The sequence below is a fragment of the Diceros bicornis genome, chromosome 29 (genome assembly GCF_020826845.1).
Source record: "Diceros bicornis minor isolate mBicDic1 chromosome 29, mDicBic1.mat.cur, whole genome shotgun sequence".
Classification (NCBI taxonomy): Eukaryota; Metazoa; Chordata; class Mammalia; order Perissodactyla; family Rhinocerotidae; genus Diceros; species Diceros bicornis.
Window position 1 is genome coordinate 24,132,384 of NC_080768.1, and position 12,390 is coordinate 24,144,773.

Below are 12,390 nucleotides of genomic sequence, written 5' to 3' on the forward strand. Positions count from 1 at the left end.
AGTAGTAAAGCTGACAAAAGTCAATGACAAAGAAAAAATATTAAGGGCAGCTAGACAAAAAAAAATAACATACAAAGGATTTGCTATCAGGATCACAGCCGATTTCTTGACAGAAAGTTTACAGGCTAGGAGAGAGTGGAATGACATATTCAAAATTCTGAAGAACAAAAACTTTCAGACAAGAATACTCTATCCAGCAAAAGTATCCTTCAGATGTGATGGAGAAATAATAGCTATCCCAGATAAACAAAAGCTAAGGGAGTTCATTGCCACAAGACCCCCACTACAAGAAGTGCTCAAGAAGGCCCTCATCCCTGAGGGAAAAAAGCAAAAGGGTATTCAAAGTTTTGAACAAGGAGGAAAATAGGTCGAAAAAACCAGAAAAATTGCAGTCCTCTATCAAAATAGACTAGCAAACACTTAATTATAAAACCAAAGATCAAGGGAAGGTAAGCACTAAGCATAAATATAACCTCATCATGTTAAACATGAACTCACAACACAAGAAGGAATAAGATGTGACAGCAATAACATAGAAGGGGAAGAGGAAAGGGATCGAATCAACTTAGTCTAAGGGGATAAGAGGCCATCAAAAAATGGACTATCACATCCGCGAGATTTTTTATACAAACCTCATGGTAATGACTAACCAAATAATCAGAACAGATTCACACATGATAAAGAAAGAGAAAACTAAGAGAACCCCCATACAGAACTACCAAACTCAATTGGTAGTCCAAAACACACGGGACGAGAAACAAAAGAAATGCAAAAGTAAAAGAGGGATAAAATAACAACAACAAGCCCCCATATATCAATAATTACCCTAAATGTAAATAGACTGAACTCTCCAATCAAAAGACAGAGTGGTGAGATGGATTAAAAAACAAGACCCAACAATATGCTGCCCCCAGGAAACACATCTCAGTTCTAAAGAGAAACACAGGTTCAGAGTGAAAGGATGGAAGATAATACTCCAAGCTAATGGCAAACAAAAGAAAGCAGTGGTTGCCATAATTATATCAGACAAAGTTGACTTCAAGATAAAACAGGTAATGAGAGACAAAGAGGGGCAATATATAATGATAAAAGGGACACTCCACCAAGAAGACATATCACTTTTAAATATATATGCACATGATACAGGAGAACCAAAGTAATAACGTAACTATTAACAAACCTAAAAGGAGATATTAATAACAACACAATGATAGTAGGGGATCTTAACACCCCACTCTCATCAATGGACAGATCATTCAGACAGAAAATAAATAAGGAAATAATAGACCAAAACGAAAAACTAGATGAGATGGACTTAATAGACATATACAGGGCACTCCATCCAAACACAGCCGATTACACATTATTCTCAAGCATGCATGGAACATTCTCAATAATACACCATAAGTTGGGAAACAAGGCATGCTTATATAAATTTAAGAAGATTGAAATCATAACAAGCATCTTTTCAGACCATAATGCCGTGAAGTTGGAAATCAACTACAAGGAAGAAACCGGGAAAGTGACAAAGCTGTGGAGACTCAACAACATGCTACTAAACAACCAATGGATCATTGACGAAATTAAATGAGAAATCAAAGCATATCTGGAGACAAATGAAAATGAAAATACACCATACCAATTCATATGGGATGTAGCAAAAGCAGTCCTGAGAGGTAAACTCATAGCAATACTGGCCCATCTTACCAAACAAGAAAAAGCCCAAATAAGCAACCTCATACTACGCCTAACAGAATTAGAAAAAGAAGAACAAACAAAGCCCAAAGTCAGAAGAAGGAGGGAAATAATAAAAATCAGAGCAGAAATAAATGAAATTGAAATTTAAGAAACAGTAGAAAGGATCAATGAAACAAAGAGCTGGTTCTTTGAGAAGATAAACAAAATTGACAAACTCTTAGCCAGACTCACCAAGAAAAAAAGAGAGAAGGCTCAAATAAATAAAATTAGAAATGAAACAGTAGAAACTACAACAGATATGACAGAAATATAAAATATTATAAGAGAATACTATGAAAAACTATATGCAAACAAATTGGACAATCTAGAAGAAATGGATAAATTCCTAGACTCATACAACCTCCCAAAACTGAATCAAGAAGAAATAGAGAACCTGAATAAACCAATCACAAGTAAAGAGATTGAAACAGTAATCAAAAACTTCCCAAAAAATAAAAGTCTGGGACCAGATGGCTTCTCTGGAGAATTTTACCAAACATTCAAAGAAGAATTAATACCTATCCTTTTCAACCTATTTCAAAAAATAGAGGAAGATGGGACTCTTCCCAACACATTCTATGAGGGCAACATCACCCTGATACCAAAGCCAGGTAAAGACAATACTAAGAAGGAAAACTACAGACCAATATCCCTGATGAACATAGATGCAAAAATCCTCAACAAAATATTGGCAAACCAAATACAGCAATACATTAAAAAGATCATACACCATGATCAGGTGGGATTTATACCAGGGACACAGGGATGGTTCAACATCTGCAAAACAATCAATGTGATACACCACATTAACAAAACAAGGAATAAAAACCATATGATCATCTCAATAGATGCAGAGAAGGCTTTTCACAAGATCCAGCATCCATTTATGATAAAAACTCTCAAGAAAAATGAGTATAGAATGAAAGTACTTTAACATAATAAAGGCCATATATGACAAACCCATAGCCAACAGCATACACAATGGGGAAAAACTGAAAGCCATCCCTCTGAAAATAGGAACAAGACAAGAGTGCCCACTCTTGCCACTCTTATTCAACACAGTACTGGAGGTTCTTGCCAGAGCACCTAGGCAAGAAAAACGAATAAAAGGGATCCACATAGAAAACAAAGAAGTGAAACTCTCGCTGTCTTGACATGATCTTATATATAGAAAACTCTAAAGAATCCATTAGAAAACTATTAGAAATAATCAACAACTACAGCCAAGTGGCAGGGTACAAAATCAACTTACAGAAATCAGTTGCATTTCTATATACTAACAACAAACTAACAGAAAGAGAACTCAAGAGGACAATCGCATTTACAATTGCAACAAAAAGAATAAAATATCTAGGAGTAGATCTTACCAAGGAAGTGAAAGACCTATACAATGAAAACTATAAGACATTATTGAGTGAAATCAGTGATGACATAAAGAAATGGAAAAATATTCCATGCACTTGGATTAGAAGAATAAACATAGTTAAAATGTCCATACTACCTAAAGCAATCTACAGATTCAATGCAATCCCAATCAGAATCCCAAAGATATTCTTCACAGAAATAGAACAAAGAATACTAACATTCATATGGGGCAACAAAAGACCCCAAATAGCTAAAGCAATCCTGAAAAAGAAGAATGAGACTGGAGGCATCACAATCCCTGACTTCACAACATACTACAAAGCCATAGTAATTAAAACAGCATGGTACTGGTACAAAAACAGACACACAGATCAATGGAACAGAATTGAAATTCCAGAAATAAAACCTCATATCTATGGGCAGCTAATCTTTGACAAAGGAGATAAGGGCATACAGTGGAGAAAGGAAAGTCTCTTCAATAAATGGTGCTGGGAAAACTGGACAGCCGCTTGCAAAAGAATGAAAGTAGACCACCTTCTTTCACCATATACAAAAATTGACTCAAAATGGATCAAAGACCTGAAGGTGAGACCTGAAACTATAAAACTCCTGGAGGAAAATATAGGTAGTACACTACTCGCCATCAGCCATAAAGGGATCTTCTTGAATTCCATGTCTACTCAGACAAGGGAAACAAAAGAAAAAATAAACAAGTGGGACTACATCAGATTAAAGAGCTTCTACAAGGCAAATGAAATGAATAGGGAACCCATCAGCTGGGAAAAAATATTTGCAAACCATATAGCTGACAAGGGATTCATCTCCATAATATATAAAGAACTCACACAACTGAATAACAAAAACCAAACAACCCAATCAAAAAATGGGCAGAGGAAATGAACAGACACTTCTCCAAATAAGATATACAGATGGCCAATAGGCACATGAAAAGATGCTCAACATCACTAATCATCAGGGAAACGCAAATCAAAACCACACTAAGATATCACCTTACTCCCATTAGAATGGCTATAATCACCAAGACAAAAAGCAACAAATGCTGGAGAGGCTGTGGAGAAATGGGAACCTTAATCCACTGCTGATGGGAATGCAAACTGGTGCAGCCTCTATGGAAAACAGTATGGAGATTCCTCAAAAAAATTAAAAATAGAAATACCTCATGATCCAGCTATCCCCCTACTGGGTATCTACCCAATGAACCTGAAATCAACAATCCAAAGAGGCTTATACACCCCTATGTTCTTCGCAGCATTATTCACTATAGCCAAAACACAGAAGCAACCCAACTATCCCTCGACTGGTGATTGGATAAAGAAGGTGTGGTATATATATATATATATATATATATATATACCATGGAATACTACTCAGGCATAAAAAAAGACAAAATCATCCCATTTCCAACAACATGGATGGACCTGGAGGGTATTATGTTAAGTGAAATAATCCAGAAAGAGAAAGACAAACAGTGCATGATTTCTCTCATATGTGGAAGATAAACCAACACACAGACAGATAGAACTGTTTGGTGATTCCCAGGGGCTGGGGGCGGGGGGGTGGTGTGGTGGACACAAGGGGTGGAGGGATGCACTTATATGGTGACTGATAAACAATAATGTACAACAAAAATTTCACAACAAAAAAAATTAAAAAAATACTTAAAATATGATGCCAGCTAGATCGGAATAATTGGTACATTCCCTTGGCCTTAGTATTTTGTACAATTGCCCCCTTCTGTGAGGCAAGGGAATAATAACAAATGTTCTCTGCTACTCTAGTTAATTTCTCTCCCATTCCATCCAGCTCAGTAGACTTCACCAGAATTCCCTAGGGCTAGATTATTCGTGATGAACCATGTTTAGGTCATTCCACATTAATTCATTCTCTTCCAGTCTTGATACGCTATGTTATTAAATTTACTGAACAGAATAACCTTTTCTGAAGACCAGATTTTCCATCCCTTTAGAGAAAAATGTTGAAAAATTCACAACATCTAATTCTATTTGCCCATGCATCTTTCATTTAACCTCATAACATCTTGCTGGATATTTTATTCAAATTATCAGGATTTTGAAAGTATGTTTCTTCATAAAGAAAGTATAAAGTCCAAATTTAAATCAGTCCTTCCCTGAATTACAAAGGGATACAAATAAATGCATTTACCTTAATGCAAATGCTGATAACCATCTTGATCCAAGAAGGCTGAAGACTTCGTTGGTATTAACTAAGAAATGCTAGGTTTTTAGACCTTAGTTGATTCTAATGAATGCTTTGTACGCATGAAATGTGGTATGAAATAGAATTGCAAAACTAAGATGAAGGGGGTCCTAATTACTTTAAGTAGCCAAGATGAGTGTACACAACCTTGAAAACCAACAGAACTGCAAAGAAAGGGTTTTGAAAATGTTGAATTTATTTTGCAGAAGGAGGTAGAGAGGACTAAGCCAGAGAGACATCTCAGTGCAGTGATTTTTTTTCTCAGGAAATCATCATCATCTCTCTTTCAGAAAATGTACTTAGCTGTTCTGGGAAAATAAGTCTCTCTCCAAGTGTATGTTTGTTTGATATATTCCTTCTGAATGACAATAAGCACTTAGTGAAACCATTTTCTATTTTATTTATAGAACTCTCATAATGCTAAGAGAACGAGGATATTTCAGAATATTTTAATACTTGAAAATAGATCAACATTTAACATTTTAGGCAAAACGTTGTAAAAGTTTCAAATTTAGTATAGTTTGCTTAATCTCTTAGAGTTGTATGTTGTTATTCTTCTTTGCTGGTACTATGACTGCTCTGTAATACTTTTGAAAAGATCTTGAAAAACACTCAGATCTGTGAGTTTTAAGAAAGTAGGAACTTTTAAAAGAAAAGTAAACTTGTCTTTTTGCTGCTTGGATAATCTAAATTATTTTGTGATGAAGAAGGTATATAAAGTAATAATGTTAAACTCATCTTTATTTAAGAAAATACCGTTTAATTTCTTGAGGTGATAAAAATAGCCTTAATTAAAATAACAATTCTTTTCATGTTTTCTTGACAATCTTTTTTCTTGGCCTTTTGGTGTCCCATTTGCTCTTCAAATTTGTTACAGACATTGGATATATTTACTGAATCTTTTGCTGTTCCCCCCCAAATTAAATCTTATTGCTGAAACATCATATGCTTTGTAATTTGTGTTTTATTTCAGAGACTTTTTAAGTTCTCATTTCTTGTCTAAGGCACATTAATCTCCCCTTCATGTTTAAACAGAATTTATAGAAATATATAAATTCTAGGAAAAAAGTTTGCTTTAATATGAGATTAAAGGCGAAGCATGATGGAACTAGTCACAGGATTTGACTTGTGACTTTCAGAGACCAGTTCTACAAGGAACGGTCTCCTACTTGCCAACTGGGCATATTTAGGCTTCTGCACTCTCCTGCTCTCTTCCTACATCCATGTTCTTCCTCTTCTCAGGCTCCGCCTTTTTCTTCCCTTCAATTGTTATGGTCTCTAAAGTTCCTTTCACGCTCTTCCTACATGTATTTTCTACTTTGTAATCATAACCATTGTCTCAACGTTAAAATTTCCATCAAAATCCTCAGACAATGCAAATTCCTGTGGCATACTGTAACCTGTTATAACACTTATGTTACATAGCAGTTAATAGTTTATACATCTCTCCTCCAAATTGGAATCTAATGAAGGACTAAAGCCTTATGGATAGTTCCAAGATAATATTAAATATTAACTTAAATAGTAATAAGGATAATTAAGAAGTAATTCCTTATATTATGAAAGAATTTGCTCTTGATCATCTATTATTACTAGCACTTCTAATTTATTTAAAATTATGATTTAACTGTACAACTATTTTTATTATATGAAGCATAATATATTTAAATCATAAAAAAGTTGAAAACAATGTTTAGCAGTGCATTAATACAATTTGAAATTATAGCTCTAAAATTTAAAAAGAGGGAAAAAGCTAAGAACTTTTTTTTTTTTTTTTGCATTTCTCGGTACATAGTTCAACATTTTTTTAGAGTAGTATTGGGTCAATGAACACCATAATTTAATACTTTTATATTACGTGTATTATATTATATATATTTTATATTACTTAGGTAATTTTAATTCTTTATTAATGTTGTTTTTATTTTGGTATTATTCAGCATTATTTCTGTTCTGCTGACTGATTTCTGCTTATATCATTATACTATAAGATAGTGTAGTCTATTGCTGTGTTTATTTAAAAATCAATTTTTTTCTGATAACCCATTGAAGTACAACTAAAATAATCAACAAAGTTATAAATAAAAGTTTTAATTAAATAGCTACATCTATATAATTCTAAATAAAAGTGTATTTTCTTTCCATAAGTTCTTGCAGATACAATGACATTTTACTAAAACATGTGTGCTGAGCAACTTACATCCTGCATTTTTAGATACAGGCACAGAAAAACCTTGTTATACAGTTGGTCTCTGTCTACCCCAAAGGCCAGGTTATGCCTCTTCCAAGAGTCGCTTGGACGTGGGTAGAGTTGTTGGGTTACAGGTAGCTAGAAGTAGAGCTGATAGTCTTCAGAGCTCCAGAGAAGAACCTACTGTTCCTACTGGGCAAACCTGGCTGGAAATAACATACATTTTATAGATATAACAATCAGTTAAACAGCTCTAAAAAGCAACATTGATGATAATGATTTAAGGATTTTGTAATATTTTAATTAATTTAACTAATAATTAATTTTAATTACACAGCAATAATTATTTGAGCACTCACTACCCATTATTTTAAGTGTGTTGTGTCTTTCCATTTAAAAAAAATCGTTGGTTTTATTTTTGAATACTTCTTTTGTTTCTTTCTTTTTTTTTGTTCCAGATGACACGAGAACAATACATACTAGCAACACAGCAGAATAATCTGCCAAGGGCTGAGAATGCACAACTGTACCCAGTGGGAATTTATGGATGGCGAAAGAGGTGCTTGTACTTCTTTGTCCTTCTGCTGTTGGTTACCATGATAGTTAACTTAGCCATGACAATATGGATATTGAAAGTTATGAATTTCACTGTGGTAAGTACCACCATGATTTTACATCTATTGCTTTTGGTTCAAAGACAATAGAGTTCTGTTAATTTTTTTTAATTGAAAATTATTAATCTCAATCTTTATAAGTATGTGTCTTTAAATTCCAAAGACTGTCATATTTTAAGACTGCATTCAATATGTTTGTTCATGACACACATATGATACCTGCCATTTAAGTGTAGGAAATTTAGATTATAAGACAGAACAGCACATTAATTCATTAGAAAGTTAGAAAACTTGTAACCAATAAGTATGAATTACTGCTTGCTATCCCAGGGATTCTAAGAAATGAATCAGCTTTTAGACATGATATTTCACATTAAAATTAATATTAGAAATCATAATTACCTTTGAAATACTTTGTACAGGGTATTTACCTCTATATTTCTCTATATCTGCCTTCTGTGTAACATGTTGCATGATCAAATCTAAACCCTGGAATTTCTCCTGGGCTGCATGGACCAATGCCTATAATTGCTATCAAATGGTGATCTCATTCTTTTGGAACACAAAAATGGTAAATACAAGATAAACCAGAAATTAAATCACTCTTTTATGAAAATTAATAACTTAATAGCAAAATAATTGTGTAATTCATTGATGAATTTTGCTTCAGTTTATTGACTGTGTATAATAAACCTTTGAGTATGACTTCTCTGGGAAAAATTAGCTGCTTCAGCAAAGTCCAGTTTAGCTCCTTTTATATTTTCTGACTAAATTCTTAAATTTCTCTACTCTGCCTTTAAACCATTCTGCCTTTGCTTAGAGACCTCTGATATCTTCACATCCATGCAGGTATCTTTCACTTGCTCACCAGACTGCTGTTATTTTTTAGAACTCGGCATCCTTAGGGGCGAGTGTAAGGCTGGCTGTTTAACTTCACTGATCTTCCTATAGCAGGCTGCTTTAAAAAAAAAACAAAAAAAAATCTCTGCTATGTATTGATTTAGCAAGAGTAGTTTTTTTCTGACTTCACTAATGTCTGATTCTAACTCGAAATAGAATCTCAAAAGGGAAAATGAACCCAGAGTCTGTCCATAGTGTAGGGTACTGCAGTTGTGTGCAGAAGGAGCCTGGGAGGGCAGGTGGCTTAACCTTCCAGAGAGGAAAAACTATAACTGTGTAAATCACGATAAAACAGCATATGCTCCTGGAGAAAAATGAGCTGAGCAAGTGTTCCATTTTTTCCAATACAGTGCAGATTTTGAAGGGTATTTATCAAAAAAAGAAATGAAAGACAAAGAAAAGATGGGCAGAACTCAATATGTTCCAGGATTAGAGAAAATAGCTGCATCCTAGAGATGGATACACATTCAGGGTCACAGATCAAGGCCTGTGAACCTGTGGACAGCTGGAAGGAAGATGGGGGCTAGCAAGCAAATCACTGCTTGATGAGACTCTGGTAATACCCTTGAATCATTCCTTTGTCCCAAGAGTTGGCTCAGTCCCCCTGCCCCACACACATGCACAAACACTTGGCAATGTTTTGGCCCAAATGTCACTAATTTCACCCCAGTCTTTCTGTTCTCCTGAGCTCTGCTCCTATCTTCCCCAATTGTCTGAGCTTCATTAATGATTCATTGATCACATAGTAGGGCAACATGGATACCCCTACAGATTCTTTTATGTCGTCGTAACTATCAGCCAAACTAGCAGTTGCTGACAGCAACTTTTTCAACCTCATTTTTCTTCACTAAAAAAAACATTTTAAAAATGATGAAGAGTATAATTTTCCCCAACTATTGAAATTTTGAGCATTCAATTTCCTGTACCTTTGGTACAGGCATCTTTCAAAACTCATGAAAGATGTGATCAACTCTCTCACTTTAGGGAGCCTTGATTCTATCCAGTGACCAGGCCACGGGAATTTTCAATTCAAGCCATGTAAGCTTCTCAAGCATATTTAAATTAATTAAGAAAATAGACTTAAATGCATAATTACATGGCTGCATGCATCAGGCTCCCAATACCTTACCCCTTGCTGAGGCCAAGGCTGGATAAGCCATTCAAGGGAAATAATTGAAACAATCACCTTTGTCCTCAGGATCCACACAGGCCTCAGGGTTTCTGTCACCTACGGAGCTATTTAATTTGAACCTCAGCTGGCCAAAATGTAAATGTCAACACATTCCCGGGAATAATGAAAAAGAGTCCATAGAAGTCTTGGTATTTATTTTTATTTTTAGCATATCTTTTTTATTTTAATCACAATTTTACCTTCTTATGATTAAAATAGAAGACGATCTTTTCTTCAACCATGTAAGCTATTTGTATGTCATTGAAATAAATAGAAAGATGAAGTTGTAATTATTGTATCAAGATAATCTTTGTAAGGTAACATACTCTATCTCCGTGCAGTAATTCATAATTGTTCAGAGAAATTCCAAATTACTTAATTAGTTGCAGATTTTAGCAGTCCTGAATACTACACATCAGATTAAGTTGTATGTACTTGAAAAGTGTGAAATAATTTGTAATCCTCTTACGTTAGAGTAGTAAAAACAAAATCAATTTTATGTTTTCACTAGTACATTACCATTGTATCGATCTCTGCAGTGAATACCAAAAACCACTTGCCATACTATATAAGAAGTAGTAAATGATGTGTAAATTGTTAGGGGAATATTATTGATCTGCACAAAATGTATTTCACTTTCATTATAACTGTTGCCATCCAATACATGCAAATATGTGGTTGTTAACATCTTTTATTTGAGCAAACTGGGTGTGTTATTGTTATCAAAATAATTGTGTTTTCAGCACAGCAAGTGTAGCTGCCAACCTGTCTTATGATGCTTCTTGAAGTCCATCATTCTGACCAATATTATACATGATCTGTATGGTTGATATGACCTTATTCTGTTTCTCACTTTGTGGAAAATAAAATCACTCTGCTATTGAGATACCTGATTGCAGATGTCGGGGGAAGAGGGAGAATCTCCCTCTGCCCTTGCCCTTAAGGTTCTTCTGGCTGGCCAAATAATCAACAAGACAGGTTAGCAGGAGAAAATAATACCAAGTTTAATAACATGTATACATGGGAGAAAGCAGGGACACTGCGTTTTCTCAGCACAATAGCAGAAATTCTCGTCTTAAACATCTTTTTCAGCCAATGACAAAGGAGGATTTTGGCGGTGGGGGGAGTCAGTTACAGGAGATTACCACTAAAGCACAGTAAACAAGAGTAAGGTTTATTATGTAGCTCAAGGCCTCACCTTCCACATTGACAAGTCACTAGAGATGAGCTCATCCCCCTCTCTTCTCCAAACAGAGAGGGAGATACCTTTACAAATGGAGATTTCCCTTATAAATGTAAATGATTGTCTAGCAACTCTTCGCAGGGTCATCCAGAGAATGTGGCCAGAGAGACAGAACTTCTGATAAGAGGGGCTTGTTAGTGCCTTTCCTATTGTGACATTTACCCTACGTTATCTTTACAGCCATCATGATAGATCTGTTCCAGGAAGGAGCTACCATGTCAAATTCTTTAGGCAGTTAGTGGGGGAGGTCAAATGTCCCTAGAGAAAACAACCAAGGTAAAGAGATAGATTTCAGGGTGGCCAAATCTTGATCTCCCACACAGAGAATCGAGAAAAAGGAAATGAGTTCATACTACAGTGTGAAAGACTTAGGATAGATATAAACAATAATTTCCTGGCAATGAGAGTTAATAAATGTAGGAACGAGTTGAAGAGAGAAGTTTGAAACTTCATTCTCCCAAGATAAGTATAACCGAATTACATATTGTTGCTGTGGCTGTTGTTGGTTGGTTGGGATAATATCTTTGTGGTTCAATATACATGGATTAGTCTAGCAGATCTATCAAATCCAGTCACTCTGCTGAGGCAAAATTCTTTTCTTGATTCAAGTGCTGATTCTAAGTAAATTAGTTCTATATTTGAAAATTGAAAATTAATATAGTAATGGAGTACTCATTTTAATCACAAGAGTACCAAGTAAAAGTTGGTGGCATCCAACTGCAACTTAATTCTATTAGATATGTTAACTAGCCAGCAAAAGAAAGAATGGCAGTTAAGTGCCACTTATTAAGCAAAGAGGGAGAGGAAAGTGGTGAATGTTGTGGCTGAGAAGTCAAGAATACCCAGATGTGGGTCACAATTGAAACAATCAATTAATTGAACAAACTACAAAAAATTCTTAGAGACTTGAATGATCTGTGGGATGAATGTT

The 12,390-nt window shown here is 34.9% G+C and overlaps 1 protein-coding gene across 1 annotated transcript in view; it reads left to right on the forward strand.

The window, feature by feature from the left end:
- The first annotated feature begins 7,989 nt into the window (after positions 1-7,989).
- The window catches only part of SGCZ (sarcoglycan zeta), a 437,298-nt gene continuing 432,897 nt past the window's right edge, over positions 7,990-12,390 (forward strand). Inside the window, exon 1 of the mRNA XM_058525105.1 lies at positions 7,990-8,184. Coding sequence (XP_058381088.1) covers positions 7,990-8,184 — 195 coding nt within the window. The remainder of the gene's footprint in view (positions 8,185-12,390) is intronic.